The following is a 24,309-nucleotide window of genomic DNA, read 5'->3' as shown; positions in this document are numbered from 1 at the left end:
GAACTAATCTAGGACATAAAACTTTGTTATTAATATTTCTTTAATAACAGCTTTATTCGGATGTAATTGACAGTCCATAAAATTCACCCTTTAAAAGGGTATGGTTCAGTGGTTTTTAGTATATTCACAGAGTTGTCCAACAACCACCACTACCTAATTTTAGAACAGTTTTTTCATCCTAGAAATAAATCCCGTACTCATTAGCAGTCACACCCCACTCCCTCCTGTCATTGATATTTATGTCTATATTGCCATAAACGAAGAGGTTACCAACAAGCAACCAGTCCTCTTCACATCTGTGAGTCAAACCTAAACTAGCTGATAAACTTACACCTAACCTGTATCTGGTGGAAGAGTCTTTTATTTCTCCAGCTACAACAGATGGTTGTGAATATTTTCCTCCTTGCCAGAGAATGTGCCCGACAGCGACTCCCAGCCTCCTCCTTCCTGTTTGACAGCAGCAGTGCCAAGTCCCTCCAAACCCCGCACAGCAAAATTGGTCCTACAGCGAATGCAGCAGTTCAAGAGAGCAGACCCTGAACGTTTGAGACACACTTCAGAAGAGTGCTCCCTCCAGGCTGCGCCAGAAGAAAATGTCCCAAAGAGTCCTCAAGAGGAGATGATGGCGGAGAATGGTATAATGAATGTGTTTCTGTCTTCCACACAGAGATAAGTTATTAATGTAACTCTGAGGAAGGGAGGCAGGAAGGAATCAGTGTTTGTTGGGTTTCTTCTGTGAGTAGGTTCTCTGCTTGATGTTTTTTTTTTTCTTTTTTTTTTGAGACGGAGTTTCGCTCTTGTTACCCAGGCTGGAGTGCAATGGCACGATCTCGGCTCACCGCAACCTCTGCCTCCTGGGTTCAGGCAATTCTCCTGCCTCAGCCTCCTGAGTAGCTGGGATTACAGGCACGCACCACCATGCCCAGCTAATTTTTTGTAGTTTTAGTAGAGACGGGGTTTCACCGTGTTGACCAGGATGGTCTCGATCTCTTGACCTCGTGATCCACCCGCCTCGGCCTCCCAAAGTGCTGGGATTACAGGCGTGAGCCACCGCGCCCGGCCTCTGCTTGATGTTTTACCTTTGCCACTTCACTGGATCTAGCCAGAGAATGAAAAGTCTCTCGGGTCATTTCTTACCTAGTTTCCTTGACAAGGTACCTCTTCCTCTTTTTTTTTTTTTTTGAGACAGAGCCTCACACTCTCACTCAGGCTAGAGTGCAGTGGCATGATCTTGGCTCTCTGCAATCTCCGCCTCCCAGGTTCAAGTAAGTCTCTTGCCTCAGCCACCGGGATTACAGGCATGCACCACCACACCCAGCCAATTTTTTTATTTTTAGTAGAGACAGAATTTCGCCAAGTTGGCCAGGCTGGTCTCTAATGCCTGACCTCAACCCATCTGCCTACCTTAGCCTCCCAAAGTCCTGGGATTACAGGTGTGAGCCATTGAGCCCAGCCCTCTTCCATTTTAAAAAATATTATGACTTTTTATTATGAAAGCTTTCCCTTTCATTTATTTTCCTTTTTTAAAAAAAACCCTCAGTATTCACAGAAAACTTTTCCTTTCAGAAAAGCTTTTTTTTTTTTTTTTTGAGACAGAGTCTCACTCTGTCGCCAGGCTGGAGTGTGCAGTGGCATCGTCTTGGCTCACTGCAACCTCCACCTCCCAGGTTCAAGTGATTCTCCCGCCTCAGCCTCCCGAGTAACTGGGAATACAGGTGTGCCACCATGCCCAGCTAATTTTTGTATTTTTAGTAGAACTGGGGTTTCACCATGTTGGCCAGGGTGGTCTTAGTCTTTTGACCTTGTGATCCACCTGCCTCAGCCTCCCAGAGTGCTGAGATTAGAGGCATGAGCCACTGTGCCCAGCCAAGGTTTTTTTTTGTTTGTTTGTTTGTTTTGTTTTGTTTTTAATTACAATGAAGCCAGGCATGATGACTCATGCCTGTAATCCCAGCACTTTGGGAGGCCAAAGCAGGATTGCTTGAGGTCACAAGTTCGAAACCAATCTGGACAACATAGTGAGAGACCGCATCTCTACAAAAAAAATTTTTTTAATTAGCTGGGCATCATGGTATATGGTTGTAGTCCCAGCTACTTGGGAAGCTGAGGTGGGAGAATTGCCTGAGCCCAGGAAGTTGAGGCTGCAGTGAACTGTGATTGCACCATTTGACTTCAGCCTGGGCAACAGAGTGAAACCCTGTTTCAAAAAAAAAAAAACAATTACAGTGAATCCCCTAATCCCCTATATGTCAATCTAGATTTAACAATTGTTAACATTTGGCTATTTTTAAGTGTCTTTATAAATGTGCATATTTTTCTTCCATATTATCTGAAGGTAGGTTACAGACATTGGGATCCTTCACCCCTAGAATCTGCTGCGTAACCACACAATAGCATTACCACGCTTAATTCCATAATAGTGCCTGGCATCCAGTTCAAATTCAAATGTCCCAAGTTGTCTCTCAAGGTTACTTTTTGTAGCAGCTTTCTTTTTTTTCTGAACATGTATTCAGTAAGTTCACATACTACATATTGCTGCAGCTCAGCAGTCTCCTAAGGTCTGGATTCTCGAACAGTCCCCCTGTTTTCTTTTGTTTTTCATGACACTGACTTTATTATTTATTTATTTATTTTTATTCTTTTTTTTTTTTTAAAAGGTGGGGTTTCACCATGATGGCCAGGCTGGTCTTGAACTCCTGACCTCAGGTGATCCACCCACCTCAGCCTCCCAAAGTGCTAGGATTACAGGTGTGAGCCACCACGCCCAGCAACATTTTTTTTTTTTTTTTTTGGAGGGAGGCTTGCTCTGTCCCCCAGGCTGGAGTGCAGTGGCATGTGGCATGATCTCAGTTCACTGCAACCTCTGCCTCCCAGGTTCAAACAATTCTCGTCACTCGGCTTCCTGAGTAGCTGAGATTACAGGCACCCACCACCACACCTGGCTAATTTTTTTTTTATTGTTAGTAGAGATGGGGTTTCGCCATGTTGCCCAGGCTGGTCTTGTACAACTGAACTCAGGCAATCTGCCTGCCTCAGCCTCCCAAAGTGCTGAGATTACAGGTGTGAGCCACCACGCCCAGGACCATGACATTGACTTTTTGAAGAGGGTAGGCAGCCGGGCACGGTGGCTCACACCTGTAATGCCAGCACTTTGGGAGGCCAAGGTGGGCGGATCATGAGTTCAAGAGATCGAGACCATCCTGGGCAACATGGTGAACCCCCGTCTCTACTAAAAAATACAAAATTTAGCTGGGCGTGGTGGAATGTGCCTGTAGTCCCAGCTACTTGGGAGGCTGAGGCAAAAGCGTTGCCTGAACCCGGGAGGCAGAGGTTGCAGTGAGCAGAGATCGCGCCACTGCACTCCAGCCTGGTGCCTGGTGACAGAACAAGACTCTGTCTCCAAAAAAAAAAGAAGGGGGTAGGCTAATTGTATTACACGATTTCCCACTTGCTGAATTTCTTTTTTTTTTGTTTGTTTGTTTTTGTTTGTTTTTTTCTGAGACGGAGTTTCACTCTTGTTACCCAGGCTGGAGTGCAATGGTGCGATCTCAGCTCATCGCAACCTCCGCTTCCTGGGTTCAGGCAATTCTCCTGCCTCAGCCTCCTGTGAATTTCTTTCTTGATGGATCATTTCACCCCTTCCTCTAACTGTTGGGTTGCCCTACTCTCTGAGTGGTCTAGAGGCTCATTGGCTCTAGGTAAGACAGTACGATGACAGTGCCCCATAGCTGCTGTGTGCTTGCTGTGGCCACAGAAGCATAATAATGCCAGGTGGTCCCATTCTTCATCCCCGAAACAATATGAATTATCAACTTTGATGAAAATATACAAAAGGAAAAGAAGTAAGAAGAAACCGTTATTGGTGGACCTAGAGCTAATAAATATGCAGGCCCTTGGCACTGCATTGCAGATTTCACTACAGTAGCACCGAGGAGTCTCAGGCTGCCCCAGGTGCCACAGCAGGCAGTGATGTGATATCCTGCCGAGGCACTGGTCCTGGATGCACATATGAAGCGCAGAGGAGGCACCCAGCTGGTGTGTAAGCTCTGCCCCTGCCCAGCATTTGACTCAGTTCTCCCTATATCTTCACTTCGCACCCAGCAAGTGCCCAGAAAGAGATAAACCATTCTTCGTTAAGAAACCAAACCAGGGTAGATGCACTGGCTCACGCCTGTAATCCCCTGTAATCCCAGCACTTTGGGAGGCCAAGGTGGGTAGATCACCTGAGGTCAGGAGTTTGAGACCAACCTAGCCAACATGGCAAAACCCCTTCTCTACTAAAATACAAGAATTAGCTGGGTGTGGTGGCACATACCTCTAATCCCAGGTACTCGGTAGTCTGAGGCAGGAGAATCTCTTAAACCCAGGAGGCGGAGGTTCCAGTGAGCCGAGATCACACCACTGTATTCCAGCCTAGGTGACAGAGTGAGACTCCATCTCAAAACAGTAACACCAAAAGAAAAAAAAAATTAGCCAGGTATGGTGACAGGTACCTGTAATCCCAGCTACTTGGGAGGCCGAGGCAGGAGAATCACTTGGACCCGGGAGGCGGAGGTTGTAGCGAGCTGAGATCACATCAGTGCACTCCAGCCTGGACATTAGAGTGAGATTCCATATCAAAAAAGAAAGAAACGAAAAGAAAACCAAACAAAACAGGACACCGAAATGAAGGTGTGCTATTTTGCTGGCTTCACTGGCGGGCATTGGTAGGCCACAGCCATCAAGAACTTGGGGATTTATTAGGTATTCAGGGCATATCCCTTGTGAGTGACAGGGGTCTGCTCCAGCAATATCTGATGGGCCACCTTGGGAGCCATCTCACGACCAGAATCAGTCCACTCTTTGGTCAGATGCTAAGTAAGAGATGCTGCTGTCTTTTAACCACCTAAGGCATTTCACCCTGCCCTGGTTTTTTCATGGGCAGTGAAAGGTCAGCAGGAAAGGTTGAGCTTCGCAAAGAACATCTAGCTTTGATGGAGTATAAGCCTTGTGGACCTTCAAAGCTTGAGGTAGCCAACTTCTGCAGAAGTGGGGAAGTTTAGGTCCTTGCTACTCAAAGAGTGGTCCTGCTTTGCCGGCATCGCCAAGCCTAGGGGCTGCTAGGAATGCAGAGAGTCTCAGGCTGTACCTGGACCCCCTGAATTTGAACCTGAGTGTCGACAGGCTTCCCAGGCAATGCATATGCATATTTAAGTTGGAGGCAGCTGTTCCAGGAGCGCTGATTAGTGTACAGTCTCACTGGACAGTGCCCAACTCACCTGGCCTGCAGTGTGGAGCTGGGTTCTGGTTTATTTGTGCTTCATCTGCTCCCCATGGTCTGCAAGAGCCGACAGAGCAGAGGTCTGAGGGTGAGCTTGTTTTTGGACTTTGTCCTCACAGATCTTTGGTGCTTCTCCACAGGAGATGGACCTGGGCTCCCTGGCCCAGGGAGCGACGCTGTGGTGGCCTTGGCCCTGCAGCAGGAGTTTGCACGGGTCAGAGCATCGGCACATGATGATAGCCTGGAGGAAAAGGGATTGTTCTTCTGCCAGATCTGTCAAAAGAACCTCTCAGCCATGAACGTGACACGAAGGGAGCAACATGTGAACAGGTGGGGGCAGCTCAGGCCGTCACCACTCCTGTGTATGTGACCAGAATCCTTGGGTGCCCCAGGGCTGGGGTGGGGATCTCCACACCTTACCATGACGATAGCACCTCAGCTATGTTGTCAACCTATCCCCTTTTAAAAATCAACTTTATTGAGATATAATTCACAGAGCATATAGTTTACCCATTTAAACTGAACAAATCAGTGGCTTTGGGGATATTCACACAGTTGTGCAACATAGTTGCACACCACAATCACTTCTGGATTATTTTCATCGCTCCCAAAAGAATCCCCACACCCATTAGGAGCCACTCCCTACTGCCCCTCCCTCCCTTGACAACCACTGATCAACTTTCCATCTCGATGGATTTGCCGATTCTGAAATCACACAATCGTCCTTTTGTGTCTGCCTTCTTTGATTGCATATGTTGTTTCTGAGGTTCATCCATGTTATAGCATGGATCAGGCTTCATTCCTTGTCATGGCTGAATGGTATCTCATTGTATGGATAAGACTGTGTTTCCTTCCCAGTCTTAGATGAGGAATACGACTGTGGTTTATTCTTTCATTCATTGCTGGACGTTTGGATCGTTTCTACCTTTTGGGTATTGTGACTAGAGCTGCTGTGAACATGGGTTTCATGTATTTGAGTACCTGTTTTCGGTTATTTGGGGTCTATACTTAGGAGTGGAATTTCTAAGTCATTGCGTAACTGCATTTCATCTTTCCTTGCTTTCTTTGGCCAACTTTGTTAATAGATACCTAAATGTAGTGTCTCAGGGCTGACTGCCGGGAGACAGTCAGGCAGTATGGAGAGGACTGGCTTTGGGGAATTTGCTTTGACCACAGCATGTCCATGTCAGCCTGGACCCACATTTGCTCCAATCCACATTCCCGGGAAGGGTAGTTTTTCTGTATATACTGTCTTCCTTCAGGTGCTTGGATGAAGATGAAAAGGCACTAAGACCTTCTGTGCCTCAGATCCCTGAGTGCCCAATTTGTGGGAAACAGTTTCTCACCTTAAAGAGCAGAACCAGTCACTTGAAGCAGTGTGCCGTGAAGATGGAGGTGGGCCCCCAGCTCCTGCTGCAGGCTGTGCGGCTGCAGACAGCACAGCCTGAGGGGAGCGGCAGCCCATCGGTGTCCAGGTGAGTTGACAAAAGGAAGGAAACCAAGCCAAGTAATGCTGCGTGCACTCAGAGCTTTTTCTATTTAAAAAAGCTTTTTGTGGGCCGGGCACAGTGGCTCATGCCTGTAATCCCAGCACTTTGGGAGGCCGAGGTAGGCGGATCACCTGAGGTCAGGAGTTTGACACCAGTCTGGCCAACATAGTGAAACCCCGTCTTTACTAAAAATACAAAAATTAGCTGGGTGTGCTGGCACATGCCTGCAGTCCCAGCTACTTGGGAGGCTGAGGCAGGAGAATCACGTGAACCTGGAAGGTGGAGGTTGCAGTGAGCCAAGATTGTGCCACTGCAATCCAGCTTGGGTGACAGAGTGAGACCCTGTCTAAAGGAAAAAAATAAAAAGCTTTTTATGGTGTTGGAGGAAAATTGAGCCCTCTGATTCTACAAATGAAACACTTATGGTGGAAATCTGGCACAGTCTAGAAGGGGTTGAGGAGGGGACAGTCTGCGTTCTGGAAGTCTCTGGACTTGCCCATTTAGGTGTGTGCAGAAATGATCACTGCACCATTTCACTCAAGGTCCTTCCTGAGTTTCCAATCCCATGATCCTGCAGTAGTTACCCTCTAGTGCAGGGACCCCTACCCCCCGGGTCAGTACCGGTCTGTGGCCTGTGGGAACCTGGCCACACAGCAGGAAGTGAGCAGTGGGCAGGCAAGCATTACCGCCTGAGCTCCGTCTCCTGTCAGATAAGTGGTGCGCTCTCCCTTTAAGAATCTAATGCCTGATGATCTAAGGTGGAACACTTTCATGCTGAAACCATTTCCCCCATTCCTGTCCCATGGAAAAACTGTCTTCCATGAAATCAGTTCCTGGTACCAAAAAGGTTAGGGACCGCTGCTCTAAGACATCTAAGAATTTGGTAGTGACTTTACTGCATCCATTTCATTGGTGTATGGTTTATATACTTGTTGCATGCTTTCCACCTCGGTGTAGTCCAATTTGCACAATGTTAATGTAAGATTATTCAGCACAGTTCAAAGAGTTGGTGATTGGCCATGCATGATAGCTTATGCCTGTAAGCTGAATACTTTCCCAGGGCAGAAGGATCACTTGAGCCCAGGAGTTCAAGACCAGCCTGGGCAACATAGCAAGACCCATCACTACAAAAAAAAAATCAAAAAAATTAGCTGGCTGTGGTGCTGCTCACCTGTAGTCCCAGCTACTTGGGAGGCTGAGGCAGAAGGATCGTTCGAGCCTGGGAGGTCGAGGTTGCAGTGAGCTGTGATTGCACCACTGGACTCCAGCCTGGGCAACAGAGCCAGACCCTGTCTTAATAAACAAACAAAAACAACAACAAAGTTGGTGAAACAGAAGTATAGGACCCTTTTTTAAAAAATCTTGCATGAATTAATGCTTACAAGTTAAAATGAGAGGCCCTGCTCACAGCCAGGAAACAAGTCCTCAACATGCAAACCACAGCCACCCAGGTGCTAGAGGGCTGGCCCTGCTCCATACTGCCCTGCCACTGAGGACACTAGAGCTGACACCAGGTTCATAGGAACAGAGGCAACTTGGGCCTTTGACTCCTCCAGGTTTGGGACAGCTGTCAGGAGCAAAGAGAAGGCCAAAGGCGATGGCTGTTTGTCCCGCCCACTGCTTTGCACACAGGTCATGGGCCACTGAGCTGGGCCAGGGCTGAGATGGCAGATGGCAGAGGGAGATTCTCTTGGCAGGGAGCCCATCTGTATCTAGTACCTTCACACCAGCATGGCAGGGTTGCATGCCTTGAGGCCTTAGAATAGACATCATCTAAGCCATTATTTCTTTCTTGGCAGGACTGCACCAAAACCACCTCCTCAGATAATGTCTCCATGTCTGCTTTTAGAATACCTCCAAGTACTGAAACCAGATGTATATGGGTCCATGTAGAAGGCCGTTAGAGTAGAAACCTGCAGGAGGTGGATGCCTTCACGAGGTCTTTAAACCCCCAACCCCAAATGCCAAGCCTATGGTCATCAGAACGCACGCCCCGGCCAGAGCGCCTCGCATTCTCCCCCCCGCCCAAACCTAGCCTGCTGGGGAGTGAGGAGGGGGACAGAGTCTGTGTTCCCCTCACAGAGGCGGGGGATCTAGCTGCCCAGGCAGCTCCTTTCCCTCTGGGAGGCTGTGCTTATCTAGGTTCCTTGGAAGGGGAACTTGAGCCATCCCTGACCCAGTGGAGAGCATAAGCCTTTGCAAAAGCCAGAGGCATGACTGCAGTGCAGAGAAGGTGGGTTCGGAGTGTGCCATGTTCCTACGTTGCCTCTGCCCTCCTCCTTCCTGCCCAGCTTGAGGCAGCCTAGGTTCTCTCCAGCTGGAAGTGCTTCTGCTCATTTCCTCCAAACCAAACAAGCTGCTGCCTATTGAAAATGCAGAGTCCCAGGGTGGCTGGTATAATGTCGACCATTGGCAGCCTAAGCCGGGAAGCCCTTCCTTCTGGCCATGGGCAGAGGCACTGCCCTGGAGCCCCGGTAGGAAGGGATCCTTTTCTGCTGGTGTGGCCAGGACTGTGTAAAGAGCATCGGAAGTACTGATGGGTGAAGGTGGTGGAAATCCAGGGAGCCAGCTCAGAGCCATCCACTGTTGACTCCACTGGACAGGCTGGGCTACATGAGGATGTGCAGGTCCTGCAGATGGCTCTGTACATCTGCCATGAGCCCGCTGGGCAGCGGCACCTGAAGAGACCCAGGCTCTCCTGTGCCTGGGCCCTGCTGAACTTTTGGCCTGGATTGATTGAGCTCACATGAGGCAGTAGAAGCAGGGGATGTATCTGCCTGGTGGGTCCACATCCATCCCTTTTCTCTCAAGCCTAGCCCTTGCCAGGCCAGTGTGACCAGCCTCAGAGGTGCACATGCCTCTAGCCCCAAAAACTTTTCTCTGTGGCTGTCTTCTAGCTTCAGCGATCATGGTGGAGGTCTGAAACGGAGAGGACCCATCAGCAAGAAGGAGCCACGGAAGAGGCGGAAGATAGATGAGACACCATCTGAGGACGTGCTGATGGCCATGGCTCTGTCCCGGTCAGAGATGGAGCCATGTGCAGCTGTGCCAGCTCTCAGGCTGGAAAGTGCCTTTTCTGAGAGGATAAGACCAGAAGCAGGTTTGTGTGGCCAAGAACAGAGCCCACCAGCACCCACCTGGGAGAGAACACCAGCAGGTCCCAGGTGAGTGGATTGACTCCACCGTTGATGGTGTCACTTTTGTTTCTCTCTAGTGAAGAAGAGTCGCAAGAAGAAACCCCCAGGTTCACCTCCACTGTTGTTAGTCCAGGATTCCGAGACCACAGGCCGACAGATAGAGGACCGTGTGGACTTACTCCTCTCTGAGGAAGTGGAATTGTCCAGCACGCCACCACTTCCCACCAGCAGGATTTTAAAGAAATGGCGGGAAAAGGCAGGATGGTGTCTCCCTCCACCTGAAGGCAAGCAGAGCTTTCTGTGGGAGGGCAGCGCACTGACCGGGGCCTGGGCCGTGGAGGCCTTCTACACAGCCAGCCTGGTCCCTCCCATCGTGCCCCAGCGGCCTGCCCAGGTGAGCCCCTCTCCTCAGGCATATGCCACAGGCTTTTGGGGGAGGCCAGCAGTCCCAGAACTGCTACACTGGGGATCCACAGCCAGGTGATGGAACGTCCAGGAAAGAAAGGCAGAGGCAGGAGGGAGCCAGAGGGGCATTTGGTGGCTGCAGCTCTCTTCTCTGTGCAGCAATTACATGGCCCTGCTGCTAGGATCAGGGAGGACCCTTGGTTTCCACCACGGACTGTGCTCCTGGAGTTGTTAAAAATGCAGAGTCCTGGGGCGGCTGGCAGACTGCCTGAGACAGAGCCTGGGAATATGCATTCCAAACACACGCTCCAGACAGCCCTGCAACAGCTGGCCCTGGAGTCAGTACATACCTGCCTGAGGCCACTTAGAGGACTTCAGGAGGGTGGCAGGCCTGGACCCCACTGGCCTCTGACAAGCCTTTGAGCAGACTCAGATGCCATAGGCCTGGCCTTGGCCATGACAAGAGGAGGAACCTGTTGACATGAGTGCTAGAGAATAGCATCCCAGGGCTGCTTTGGGCTGTGGCTGAAGCTCCGGGGACCCTCTGTCCCCACAGCCAGTGTCCTGCTCTGTAGTTTTAAGTTCATCCATGCATACCACATGTGACGGCTTCTGCAGTGCATGTGACAGTGGCCACATGGTTACTCTGCTTACCGGCCTCTTTCAGGGCCTCACGCAGGAAGCCGTGCTGCCACTGGTGCCACCTAAGCAGTCAGAGCCGGGCATGCGAAGGTCACCTGCTCTCCATAGCACCCCGCCTGCAGGCTGTGACTCCAAGGAGCTGTCACCTTCGGCCAGCCAGAGGGAGCATCAGGCCCTGCAGGACCTCATGGACCTGGCAAGGGAGGGGTTCAGTGCCAGCCAGTGGCCCGGCAGTGGGGGCCTGGCTGGCTCGGAAGGGGCCACAGGTGAGATGCTGGGTGGGACTCTGGGGCTGGCCCTGCCCTCCTGGGACTCCCCTCTCCACGGCTGAGGCTGGCATGGACTGGCTCTTGCACTGCTGCAAGAGCAGCTCTGACCTGCTAGGAGAACACACAGCCTCTGGGCACTTTACATTTTTCTCAAAGGTGAATGTGGTATAGACAACTCCATCATGATTTCCCTTCCACTTTAACCAAAGACAGAGCTGTCTGCCACAGCGAGGGAATCCTCTGGGTGAACTGTGTCCGTTTTGCCGTTCTCTTACCTCCCTGGGGGGGTGGTGGTGAAACGGGGCGTGCGGGCTTGCTTTGCATGAAGGCGTCCTCAGGTAGCAAGCGCCTCCTGAGGCATTGCAGGGGCCAGCTCAGCCTGTGGTCAACACTGTCTTGGTGGTGGACGTGGCTGGTCCATGACGTTCCTTTAACCTGCAAATCCTCCGCTCAGGGTTGGACGTGGTGCCCAGCAGCCTTCCTCTGACTGGGTTTGTGGTGCCATCACAGGACAAGCAGCTGGACAGGGGCAGCTGTGCCTCGGTAAGGACTGGCTCTGGCCCGAGCTCTGTGGTCCCGGCCACTCCCACTTGCCACGTGTGTGGTGGGGTCAGCTCACCACTGGCCTCTAGACCCCAACGCAAGTGCAATGGCCTCTCAAAAAGGTCTATGCTTTCCAGAAGGCTGCCACATCCTGACAGCTGTGAGCAGAGTCACAGGCCCACAGCCGCCCTCGTGTTCCTCTAAGGCCTCTGCCATGAGACTTCTGCCATTTCTGTCTGTGACTCTGTGGGGCACCTCAGGGTTGGGCCCCCAGAGCCTGTTCTGTCTGGAGTCCCAGGTGTGTGGGACCACAGTGTCTCAGTGCGGCTACCCCATCCAGGCATGCTCTGCTTGTTTCCCGGTAGCTGCGAGCTCACTGAGGGCTTGCTGTCCTTCCCCTTTGTGCAGGTCCTGGGCTGGGCTCCAGACCACAGCGGAACAGTCAGGACTGGCCTCCATGTCAGGGTGCTGTGTGGGGAGGACCCGGGGTGGGAGCTGGCTTGTCCCTAGAGTGGACCTCCTCTCATTTGCATGTCAGTGTCAACCAAGCACTTCAAGCCAAGGGCCAGCCTGGGGACACCATCACAGAACCCGGCTGTCCTCTTGGCCAGGTCCCCAAGCTGCTTGGACTCAGGGTGCTAGTCCATCACAGGGCATGGATACACCTCCTCGGAGCCCAGGTACCCTGCGGCCTGGCCCACGCAGCGCAGGAGCTGCCAGTGCTGCGGGTTTACATCTAGCCCCACGTCTGGCCTCTCCACAGGTGCCAGGGAACCCCCTGGAATAGTCAGAGGAGCAATGTAGTGCTTTGCTCTTCTGTGCCGCTCACAGCTTTAGGGACACTCAGAGGTGGAGCCCATTGTGGGAACCATTTTGGAGAGGAAGGGAGAGCACAGGTTCCGACTTGAGGCCCACCCTAGTGCCACCTCCTTGCGGGGAGCGTCCCACTGCCCAGGGAGAGGAGCAGAGGTAGGCGAGGTGACGGCGCTTCCTCTCCTGCCACTCCAGCTCTCCCTTGGGCTGCTGGTTTCTGACTTTGGCACCATGGTCAATAACCCACACCTGAGTGACGTCCAGTTCCAGACAGACAGCGGGGAGGTGCTTTACGCCCACAAGTTCGTGCTTTATGCCCGATGCCCGCTCCTCATCCAGTATGTAAGTACATATGCCCTCCTTTTCCCCCGATGCACTCCCCCTCCACCTGTCTCTGACTAGGCTCTCCCCTTGCCTCAGGTGCTCTTCTTTCCCTGCCTCCGCCCCCCCATCCCTGTCTCCCTCACTTCCTGCTCCCTCACCATGTTCTCACTCTCTCCCTCCCCCCCACCCCCTTTCTCTAACAGTGGAGAAGATAAAGACCTATGCTTGAGGTTAGGAGTGGGTGTGAGGGGGTGGCCTCAGAATTGGGAAACATCAGCTTTTTCATTCTGTTGAATGAAAGTTCATTTTTTCCTAGAATTGTTTTCTCTTTTCTCTATTTGCATAATTACAAAGGCTCACAATTGATCTCTTCAGGGTTGAGGTGCTGGTGAACCTTTTGTTTTCAGACTTGAAAGCATTTGACTTGAGTGTCAGCAGGAACTCAGGGAGCTATTCTCAGTCTCTGTCAAAGTTCTAGGGCCCAGATGTGTCTATCAGGAGGAATCTAACTGGGTCCTAGCATGTCTATTCTCAATACAATTTGATAACAGAGAAGTGTGAAGCCTTACCTGTAAAATTATTGGGCAAAAATATGCATCAGCACTGGCTAACACTTTATCTGGGGCATGCAGCTGCTTATAAGACTAGGGACCGGGCACGGCGGCTCATGCCTTAAATCCCTGTACTTTGGGAAACTAAGGTGGGAGGATTGCTTGAGGCCAGGAGTTCAAGACCAGTCTGAACAACATAGAGCGCATCTCTACAAAAAAAATTAAAAATTAGCCTAGGGGCCCAGTGCAGTGGCTCACACCAGTAAGTCCAGCACTTTGAGACGCTGAGGAGGGCGGACCACCTGAGGTCAGGAGTTTGAGACCAGCTTGGCCAACATGGTGAAACCCTGTCTCTACTAAAAATACAAAAAACTAGCCAGGCGTGGTGCTATGCACCTGCAATCCCAGCTACTCAGGAGGCTGAGGCAGGATAATCGCTTGAACCTGGGAGGCGGAAGCTGCAGTGAGCCAAGATTTTGCCACTGCACTCCAGCCTGGGCGACAAAGTGAGTCTCCAGCTCAAAATAAAAATAAAAATTAGCTTAGAAGTTGAAGGCTACAGTAAGCTATGATCACACTACTGCACTTCAGCCTGGACAACAGGAGGAGACACTCCTGGAAGTTCTCTAAAAAGAAAAATAAAAAGACTAGTGACTTGCGGGACACCCGAGACTGTCTGCTTTGCTCCAAGTTACAACTGTCTGACCAGTAAACCCTCTGTGTTGCATTTCACCTTCAGGTGAACAACGAAGGCTTCTCTGCTGTAGAGGATGGAGTTCTGACCCAGCGTGTCCTGCTGGGTGACGTGAGCACTGAGGCCGCCCGCACATTCCTGCACTATCTCTACACTGCGGACACTGACCTTCCTCCTGGCCTGAGCTCAGAGCTGAGCTCCCTGGCACACAGGTCTGGATTACTCCCCAGCCTTTGAAATTAACTGGCAGGTTGACAGCTCAGGGGAGGGTTGTGCTGCAGAGGGGTCTGGGCCGAGGCTGAGCGAACTAAGAGTCCTGTTTATACCTTTTAATCCCAAGTCCATGACCAGCGATGACCCTGTGGAACAGGGTGTATTAGGTGAAAGTCAGGCCAGAACAGACATTGGCAGGGGTGCTGAGCACTGGATGGGGAGGACTATCAAGCCCTGTGGGGATTTTTTTGTTTTTGTTTTTATAAAGACGGGGTTTCACCGTGTCGGTCAGGATGGTCTCGATCTCTTAACCTTGTGGTCCGCCTGCCTTGGCCTCCCAAAGTGCTGGGATTACAGGCTTGAGCTACCACGCCCGGCCAAGCCCTGTGGTTTTTAGTCCCAGTGGTTTTTAGGCGCAGTGGCTCACGCCCGTAATCTCAGCACTTTGGGAGGCTGAGGCGGGCAGATTACCTGAGGTCAGGAGTTCGAGACCAGCCTGGCCAAAATGGTGAAACCCCGTCTCTACTGAAAATACAAAAAAAAAATTAGCTGGGCCTGGTAGCATGTGCCTGTAATCCCAGCTACTCAGGAGACTGAAGCAGGAGAGCTGCTGGAACCTGGGAGGTAGAGGCTGCAGTGAGCTGAATCGGGCCACTAAACTCCACTATACTGTATCAAAAAAAAAAAAAAAAAAAAAAAGAAGAAGGGAATGACCCTTGGCTACAGTGACCTGAACAAATGGGTCCTTTCCAGAGTCCCAGAAAACAGGCGTGGAGAGAATGCTTAGGCTGTATCTTGGTACGCCACGGTTCCCCTGGCTTGTCCAACCAGCATCTTAGGAGAGAGGCATCAGCTCAGCAGGGACAAGTGTTGTACCTCTGGACAGGGCCTCTGCCACTGATGAAGCCTTGCTCATCCAAAGCTGCATCCTCCCTCTGCTGCTTTCTTAGGAAAGGAATGGCTCAGGCTCGGGTTTCAAATGAACTGATTAGGCCACAGAGCCTTCAAACAGGTGGCTGGCTGGCCAACTGGCCTGGTCCGACCCAACAGACTGTGTCTGCTGTGGATTGTGTCTGATGCCATGTCTTTTCATTCATTTTTTATTTTTTGGAGAGAAGGGTGTCGCTACGTTGCTCAGGCTCTTCTTGAACTCTTAGCCTCAAGCAATCCTCCTGCCTCAGCCTCCCAAAGTGCTGGGATTATGGGCATGAGCCACTGTGCTGGCCTTTTTTATCTTTTTAGAGACAGGGTCCCTTGCTGTTGCCCAGGCTGGATTGCAATGGCATGATCACAGCTCAATACAGCCTTGAACTCCTAGGCTAATTTCTATATTTTTTTGTGGAGATGGAGACTTTCTGTGTTGTCCAGGCTGATCTCAAACTTCCAGCCTTGAGCGAGCCTGCTATCTTGGCTCTCAGAGTGCTGGGATTTCAGGCATGAGCCACCATCCCTGGCCCTGACGCTGTGTCTTGGGGGCCTCTGAGGCAGCACAGACTCCCCAGTTTTGCAGCCTTGCCAATCCCTGTTACCTCACACTCAGCCCAACACACCCCTTTATGTCTGCAGCTGTAGTTAGCAAGCTGTAGTTAGCTGTAGTCTAAGTGTCTTGAGTCTCTGGTGTCTGGAAGTAAGTGGCCTGGCTGTTTCTGGGCAGGAGTGTGGGCGCCGCCTTCAGAGGGAGCAGGGCATGGGTCACGGTCATTCCTCCTGGTGAAGACTCTTGCTCTGGTCCCCCACCCCCCGGGGATGCCCGGAGCCTACCTCCATGCAGAGTGGCGATGACTCCCGGTGTTTTGTGTTGCAGGTTTGGCGTGAGCGAGCTTGTTCAGCTGTGTGAACAGGTGCCCGCTGCCACAGATTCGGAGGGCAAACCATGGGAGGAGAAGGAAGCCGAGAATTGCCAAAGCAGGGCGGAGAATTTCCAGGAACTCTTGAGGTCAATGTGGGCAGATGAAGAGGAGGAAGTGGAGACTTTGTTGAAATCTAAGGACCATGAAGAAGATCAAGAAAAAGTGAATGAAGAAGAAATGGAAGAAATTTATGAATTTGCAGCTACTCAGCGAAAGCTGCTCCAGGAAGTAGGAGCATCGGGTACTGGCGAGGACGCTGACTGGCTGGTGGGGGACAGTCTGGGCTCTGGGCAGCTCCTTGCAAGTGTCCAGGTGCAGGAACAGCAGGACAAGGTAGAGGAGGTGGAGCCATCGGGGCTGGGAGATGAGGCCCCCACCACCTGGAAGAAGGTGGGACAGTCCACCCTCTCACTGCCCCAGGGCCAGTGCTCAGGGACACTGGGACTGGAGGCCCCTGAGGAGGAGGCGCCGGATGAGGCGCTTGGCCATTCCAGCTGCTCCAGCCCTTCCGGGGGCTGCCAGGCAGAGAGAAAAGCAAGCTCCCTTCCACATTCAGATGATGCCAGGGATTACGAACAGCTCTTCTCTTCAACTCAGGGAGCGTTCTCAGAGCCGTCACAAATAACCAGTGAGCCCGAGGAACAGGGTGGCACTGTCAGGGAAAGGGGGCTGGAGGTTTCTCATCGCCTGGCTCCCTGGCAGGCGTCTCCACCGCACCCGTGCTGCTTCCTACTCGGGCCTCCCCAGGGCGGGAGTCCCTGCCAGTCTCACCACCCTCATCGTACAAGCGGGTCAGCCCTGTCGACACCCCGGTCCCGCAGCAGAACATCCCAGGTGGGGTCCCCAACCTCGCCGTCTCCAGCTGTGCCATCAAAGCAGAAAAGGGAGAGGAGTGTCCTCACGCTGTCTAACGAGCCAGGCCAGAAAGGCAAAGAGTGTCTGTCCATGCTGGAGTGCAGAGATAAGGGGGTCCTGATGTCCCCAGAAAAATCTCTGTCAATTGACCTAACCCAGTCAAATCCTGACCATTCAAGTTCCAGATCTCAGAAATCTTCATCCAAACTGAACAAAGAAGATGAGGTCATCCTCTTACTGGACTCAGATGAAGAGCTGGAGCTGGAAAAATCCAAAAAGAAGTCCGTTTTTAGTGATCCCCTGGAAGAAAAGAAAGCTCTAGAAATTAGCCCTAGATCCTGTGAGCTGTTCTCCATCATTGACGTTGATGCGGATCAGGAACCTTCCCAGAGCCCACCGGGAAGGGAAGCCTCACTGCAGCGGGAGGACAAGGCAGGGCTGCCAGGGAATCGGGGCTCTTGGGGCAGCAGAGGGGCTCCCTGGCTGTCCTGTGACCGTGAGAGCAGCCCCGAAGAGGGCAGCACCACAGACACCTCATGGCTGGTGCCCGCCACCCCGCTGGCAGGCAGAAGCCGAGACTGTTCTTCCCAGACCCAAATCAGCAGCCTCAGGAGTGGGCCGGCCATGGAGGCGGTGACTCAGCACATGCCCAGGCCCTCGGTAGGAAACAGGGAAGGGAACGAAGCCACTCAGAAGCTTTCGGTCATCAGGCCCCAGACACCGTCCTCATGCTGCACTCCTGTCTCTCCAGGAACTTCCGACGGCAGAAGGCAAGGCCACAGAAGTCCTTCCTGTCCCTACCCCGAGGGCCACCTGCACTCCTCTCCGCTGGCTCCATGTCCCATCTCAGGGGGCCGCACCCACTTCAGCAGGCGGTTCTTGAAACACTCGCCACCTGGGCCAAGCTTTCCGAATCAGACTACAGTGACTGAAGTCGTGGAACTCGGGGACAGTGACGATGAGCAGGAGGTGGCCTCCTATCAGGCCAATAGCAGCCCCCCACTGCACAGTGACCCCCCAGTTCCAATTGACAATGGCTGCTGGCACATGGAGCCCCTCTCGCCAATTCCCATTGACCACTGGAACCTGGAGCGGACCGGCCACCTGAGCACCAGCAGCCCCAGCCTCAGGTTGAAGGAGGCTGCGGACAGCTGTGACTGCTGCTCCCCGGGACTCCTGGATACCACTCCCATCCAAGGAAGCTGCACTGCCCATCGGAAATCGCAAGAGAAGTCCTCGGGTGCGGGCTCCCTGGGGAACAGCAGGCTGAGTGCTCTGAATTCAGCTCTGTGGGATGACTGGGACTGGGAAGAGCAGAGGCCTCCAGAGACCCCTCCTCCCACCCAGACGCTAAGCACCAGTGGAGCTCAGAAGCCCAAAGTGTTAGAGACGCCCAGTAAGTAGCTGGGAGAGCTGGGGAGGGGGACTGTCTTTCTGACTCTTTCACGCTAAGTGGGTGGTCATGCGACCCAGGGGCAGGTGGTGCTGAATGCCTGCTGACCTGAGGCACGACACTTCTGCAGCCTTCCAGACTCCCCTCCACCTACTAAGCCAGTAAGTCAGGGTTTCCCAAACTTGCCTGGAACTAGTGCTTACCTGGGCATGTGTTAAAAATCCACGTCTGTGGACCCCTCTCCAGAACACGGAGCCAGCACCTCCAAAGGCCGAGACTCGTTCAACAAGTATTGGCGTGCCTTAAGATTGGGCCAGGGTGGTTCTTTAAAATGTTAACTGTAGAATGGCTGCAGGACCCAGCAATTCCACTTTTGCCTGTGTATCCAAAAGAATTAAAAACAGGGACTCAGACACGCATGTTCATAGCAGCACTATTCACAGTCACCAAAAGGTGGAAGCAACCCAAATGCCCATCGGCAGGTGAATAGGGAAACCAAACGTGGTCCATCTAGAAAACAGAACAGTGTTCAGCCACAAAGGAGCGAGGCACTGACACACGCCACAGCGTGGACACCCCGGGAAACACGCTGCCAGGTGAGAGAAGCCAGACATCGAAGGTCACGTACTGTCTGTGTTCATGGATAGGAAATGTTTACAATAGGCAAATCCAGAGAGACAGAATGCAGGTTAGTGGTTGCCCTGGGTTGGAGGGAGGGGCAATGATAGCTTATGGGGTACAGGGTTTCCTTTTGGGGTGCTGAAAATGTTTTGGAAATAGAGGTGATGGTTGCACAATACTGTGAATACTTACTGCCACTGAATTGTTCCCTTTACGATTTATGTGACTTTCACCTCAATTAAGAAAAGAAACAGGTGGGGCAAGCGTGAAAGGCTATGAGGCCCATTCTTTCTGGTCCCCCCAGGTGCAGGGATGCCACCTTCCTGCTCATTTCAGTCCCGGGGGAGAGTCAGAGCCCCAGGTGTCGGCCCCTCCCCTCGGTGCTGCTACTGGAAATCCAGACTAATGAGGCCACTGACAGTGTGCCCCCGCCCTCGGGCTTCAGAAGCACCTGGATAGCTTCTTTTTTTTTTTTTTTGGGTAGCGTCTTACAGCACACCTGGCCCAGCCTGCCCCAAAGGATGACCAGTAATTTGCATTTCTAACCAGTTCCCAGGGAGTGCTGTGAGAACAGCTGGAGGCTGGAGAGCAGATCTGAGGTGGGCCTTAGGATGTCGCTGTGGCCACAGGAAGAATCTGCCTTTCTCAGGAGACATTTGCGCTCAAAGGGCTCCATGATGATAAAATGGTCATAAAAGAGAGAAGAACCCAAAGTCCCTCTGTTCCTCATGTGTCACCCGGCTGGAGTGCAAACTCCACCTCTGGGTTCAAGAGATTCTCCTGCCTCAGTCTCTCAAGTAGCTGAGACTACAGGCACCGGCCACCATGCCCAGCTAAGTTTTTATTTTTAGTAGAGACGGGGTTTCACCATGTTGGTCAGGCTGGTCTTCAGCTCCTGACCTCAGGTGATCCACCCGCCTCGGCCTCCCAAAGTGCTGGGATTACAGGCATGAGCCACCTTGCGTCGCCTATTATTTTTTAAAGTAATAGCTTTATTTAGATATAATTCACACACCATAAAATCTACCCTTTTGGGGCAGGTGCAGTGGCTTACGCCAGTAATCCCAGCACTTTGGGAGGCCGAGGTGGGCGGATCACAAAGTCAGGAGTTCGAGACCATGCTGGCTAACACGGTGAAACCCTGTCTCTACTAAAATTGTAAAAAATTAGCCGGGCGTGGTAGCATGTGCCTTTAGTCCCAGCTACTCAGGAAGCTAAGGCAGGAGAATTGCTTGAACTGGGGAAGCAGAGGTTGCAGTGAGCCCAGACTACACCACTGCACACACTCCAGTCTGAGTGACACAGCGAGACGCCATCTCAAAAGAAAAAGAAAAAACTACCCTTTTAAAATGGACAGTTCAGTGGTTGTTAGTCCATTCACAGTTATACCATTGCCACCACTCTAATTCCAGAACATTCTCATCATCTCAACAATAAATCCCAAACCCATGAGCGGTCTCTCCCCTTCCCCTTCCCCCAGGCCTGGCAACCAAGAATCTACTTTCTGTCTATATAGATTTGCTTATCCTGGACATGTCATATAAACTGAGCCATATATTACCAATTATGTGGCCCTTTGTGTCTGGCTTCTTTCAGTTAGCATACAGTTTTCAAGATTCATACATGTAGCATGGATCAGTACTTTATTCCTTTTTATTCTGTTTTGGTTTTGGTTTTGGTTTTTTAAGACAGTCTTGCTCTGTTGCCCAAGCTAGAGTGCAGTGGCGCAATCTTGCCTCATTGCAACCTCCACCCTCCTGGTTCAAGCAGTTCTCCCGCCTCAGCCTCCTGAGTAGGTGGGATTACAGGCACCTGCCACCTGTAATTTGTTTTGTATTTGTAGAGACAAGGTTTCATCATGTTGACCAGGCTGATCTCAAACTCCTGACCTCAAGTGATCCACCCACCTTGGTCTCCCAAATTGATGGGATTACAGGCCTGAGCCAATGCCAGTTTTTGAGTCAACGTTCTTGCTCTGTTACCCAGCCTGGAGTGCAGTGGCAGAATCACAACTCACTGCAGCCTCAACCTCCAAGGCTCAAGTGATCCTCCCACCTCAACCTCCTGAGTAGCTGGGACTACAGGCAGGTGTCACCATGCCTGGCTTTTTTTTTTTTGTAGAGACAGGGTCTTGCTCTGTTGCCCCTGCTTTGGGCATACATTCCTTTCTATGTCTTACTAATACCCCACTAATGGCATGCCAGTTTTGCTTATCCATTCATCCATTATGAACATGTGGGTTGTTTTTACTTTTTGGTTGCCAATAATGCTACTTAGGAACATTCACATGCAAGTTTTTGTGTAGACGTAAGTTTTCATTCTTCTTAGTTCTATACTTACCAGTGGAATTGCTGGGTCATATGGCAACTGTGTGTAGCTTTTTGAGGAACTCCTAGACTTATTTCCCAAAGTGACTGCACCGTTTTATATCTCTACCAACACTTGTTATTCTTTTTTGTTGTTGTAGTTGTGTTTGTTTTGAGACAAGGTCTTGCTCCACTGCCCAGGCTGGAGTGCAGTGGTGTGTTCACAGCTTACTGCAGCCTCAACCTTCCTGGCTGAGGTGATCTTCCCACCTCAGCCTCCCAAGTAGCTGGAACTACAGGCTTGGGCCACCACACCCAGCTGTTTTTGTATTTTTTTTTTTTTTTTTTTTTTTGTAGAGATGGGGTTTTGCCATGTTGCCCAAGCGCTCTGTGTTTTTGCTATGGCCGTCCTAGCGGGCGTGCAGTGGTATCTCGTTGTGGTTTTGACTTGAATTTCCCTGATGACTAATGATGTCGGGCAGCGTTTTATGTGGTTATTGGCCATTCTGTACATTTTCTTTGGAGAAATGTATGTTCACATTCTTTGCCCATTTTTTTAATTGGGTGTTTTTGTTGTTGTTGCTGTTTCATTATTACATTGTAAATAACTGGGTTTTTTTAATTGATGAATTATTTTTAAAAAACAAAACTGATATCTAAGCCTGGTTTTTTTTTTTTGTTGTTCTTTTTTTTGAGATGGAGTCTTGCTCTGTTGCCCAGGCTGGAGTGCAGTGGTGCAATCTCAGCTCACTGCAACCTCAGCCTCCCAAGTAGCTGAGATTACAGGTACAGGCCACCATGCCCAGTTAATTTTTCTATTTTCACTAGAAACAAGGTTCCACCATCTTGGCCAGGCTGGTCTGGAACTCCTGACCTCATGATCTGCCCGCCTCGGGCTCCCAAAGTGCTAGGATTACAGGCGTTCTGAACCACTGCACCCAGCCAAGCCTGTTTGAAGAGTATCAGTGTGGCCCATTGTCTCAAGTTGTCACTGTGAGTCAGACATTTTTAAGTTTAAATGTGTAAGATATAGTCACGTGCTGTGCTGTTGGGTTGAGTAGCCCCAGGAGCCCTGTTCAGCCGGCATCTGTGTTATACAAGGTGTGGCCCTCAGTGCGTGTCCCCAGTGCTGTCAACGGGAAGCGCAGCTCCAAACAGGGAAGGGGTGGCCGTTGTTGCTCTCATGGAGAAAAAGTGATGCTTGGGTTATCTTCAAGTGCAGTATTCCTCTTGGTGACGCTACTGGGATCACACGTGGGAAATCCGTGTCCCTCATGCTAAAACGTGTGCTTTTTTTCTTTTACCCAGAAGGTGCTAATCGGAAGAAGAATTTGCCCCCCAAAGTGCCCATCACTCCAATGCCACAGTATTCCATTATGGAGACCCCGGTGCTGAAGAAGGAACTGGATAGGTTGGTGGTCTTCCAAGCTTGCCCACAGTGGGCTTTTCCCTCCCACAAGTAACCAGGTTTCACAGGCTTGCGGGTGGAAGGGTCCCCCACGTCGTCCCTTGGGGTCTGGTGGATGCAGCTGGCCCGGGCTTGGGAGGAAGGGTCTGCAGTCTGCTCCTGGGGAGCAGGCATGACTGCTGGGTGCTGAGGTGAGCTGCCCAGTCCTCTCTGCACCCTTCCCAGGGAGCCAACACACAGACTCCGGCATGTCACCCATGGGCAGCAGGTCCCCATGTTCCTTGTGGATAGAAGCAGCCCCTAGCCAGAGCAGCCTGAGTGAGGCAGCCTGATTTTTTTAAAAGAACATTGAACTCTCACATCCATATGACGGTACTCTTCCACTCAGGCACCCAGGGAGGCTGCTGCTGCCACCATCCCTCAGAGCTGGGAGCAGTGTATCTTTTGTCTATTTTTCATTTTATTTTGGGAGACAGAGTCTCACTCTGTTGCCCACATTGGAGTACGTGATCTTGGCTCACTGTAGCCACAACCTCCTGGGGCTTAAGTGATCCTTCTACCTCAGCCTCCTAATAGCTATGACTACAGGCGACACCACCATGCCTGGCTAATTTTTGTAGTTTTTGTAGAGACAGGGTCTTGCTATGTTGCCCAGACTGGCCTTGAACTCCGGGACTCAAGTGATCCTCCTGCCTTGGCTTCACAAACTGCTGGGATTGTAGGCATGAGCCACTGTACCCGGCTGGCATGTTTCATTTGGAATCATCAGAGTAAGCTTAGTTGGAGACACTAACCTCGGATGCTCACAGAAGTCAGGCATCTATGGTTTGTCACACAAGCCATTCGCTGAATGCATTGGGCATCATTCTTTGCTATGATGGAGAACAGTGTGGAGCGTGGGCCAGCCCTGTGGGTGGGACCTGAAGTCCACCTGTCTCTCTGTCAGGTTTGGAGTCCGCCCTCTGCCTAAACGCCAGATGGTTCTGAAGCTGAAGGAGATATTCCAGTACACGCACCAGACCCTGGACTCAGACTCCGAGGACGAGAGCCAGTCCTCACAGGTGCTGCTGCAGGCGCCTCACTGCCAGACCCTCGCCTCCCAGACCTGCAAGCCTTCAAGGGCAGCAGTCCATGCACAGCAGGTGGCCACCACAGGACCTGAGGCCCATAGGCCCAAGGGACCTGCTAAGACCAAGGGCCCCCGACATCAAAAGAAGCATCCTGAAAGCATCACACCCCTGAGCAGGTCACCCGTCAAAGAGGCACCTCCAGGCCTTGACGATGACGCCCAGCTCCCAGCCTCCCAGGAATCCGTGGCCACCTCTGTGGATGGCAGTGACAGCTCGTTGAGCTCACAGAGGTAACCGGATGGGCGCGATGGGGTCAGTGGCCTCATGTATTCTCTGGCCCGTGGGTGTGAGGGTTGGCACAAGTGAGGCCTAATGGCCAATCTTCAAACACCCCTATCACCTTCTGGATATTACCTATGGGAAAGCCAGGTGGGTTTAGAGGGCCGGTTCTCTGACTCCCACCCC

General features: G+C 51.6%; 1 protein-coding gene and 1 long non-coding RNA gene across 3 annotated transcripts in view; one reads left to right on the top strand and one right to left on the bottom strand.

The window, feature by feature from the left end:
* Nucleotides 1-24,309, top strand: part of SLX4 (SLX4 structure-specific endonuclease subunit) — a 30,572-nt gene that overhangs the window by 4,548 nt on the left and 1,715 nt on the right. For both annotated transcript variants that reach the window (XM_032257960.1, XM_032257961.1), the window contains 12 exons: nucleotides 411-635; nucleotides 5,401-5,590; nucleotides 6,523-6,735; nucleotides 9,648-9,850; nucleotides 9,965-10,281; nucleotides 10,960-11,200; nucleotides 11,658-11,746; nucleotides 12,755-12,901; nucleotides 14,174-14,340; nucleotides 16,146-18,442; nucleotides 22,675-22,777; nucleotides 23,721-24,134. In XM_032257960.1, the coding sequence (XP_032113851.1) occupies nucleotides 411-635; nucleotides 5,401-5,590; nucleotides 6,523-6,735; nucleotides 9,648-9,850; nucleotides 9,965-10,281; nucleotides 10,960-11,200; nucleotides 11,658-11,746; nucleotides 12,755-12,901; nucleotides 14,174-14,340; nucleotides 16,146-18,442; nucleotides 22,675-22,777; nucleotides 23,721-24,134 (4,606 nt within the window). The remainder of the gene's footprint in view (nucleotides 1-410; nucleotides 636-5,400; nucleotides 5,591-6,522; nucleotides 6,736-9,647; nucleotides 9,851-9,964; nucleotides 10,282-10,959; nucleotides 11,201-11,657; nucleotides 11,747-12,754; nucleotides 12,902-14,173; nucleotides 14,341-16,145; nucleotides 18,443-22,674; nucleotides 22,778-23,720; nucleotides 24,135-24,309) is intronic.
* On the bottom strand, nucleotides 17,169-23,725 carry LOC116536264. The gene is made up of 3 exons (XR_004262555.1): nucleotides 23,569-23,725; nucleotides 18,643-18,816; nucleotides 17,169-17,307 (listed from the first exon to the last, which is right to left on the bottom strand). It is a non-coding gene; the product is annotated as an uncharacterized LOC116536264 (long non-coding RNA).

The sequence above is a fragment of the Sapajus apella genome, unplaced genomic scaffold (assembly GCF_009761245.1).
Source record: "Sapajus apella isolate SASKATOON/1434 unplaced genomic scaffold, GSC_monkey_1.0 scaffold99, whole genome shotgun sequence".
Classification (NCBI taxonomy): Eukaryota; Metazoa; Chordata; class Mammalia; order Primates; family Cebidae; genus Sapajus; species Sapajus apella.
The sequence above is the reverse complement of the archived record's forward strand: the minus strand, read 5'-3'. Positions and strand labels throughout refer to the sequence as shown.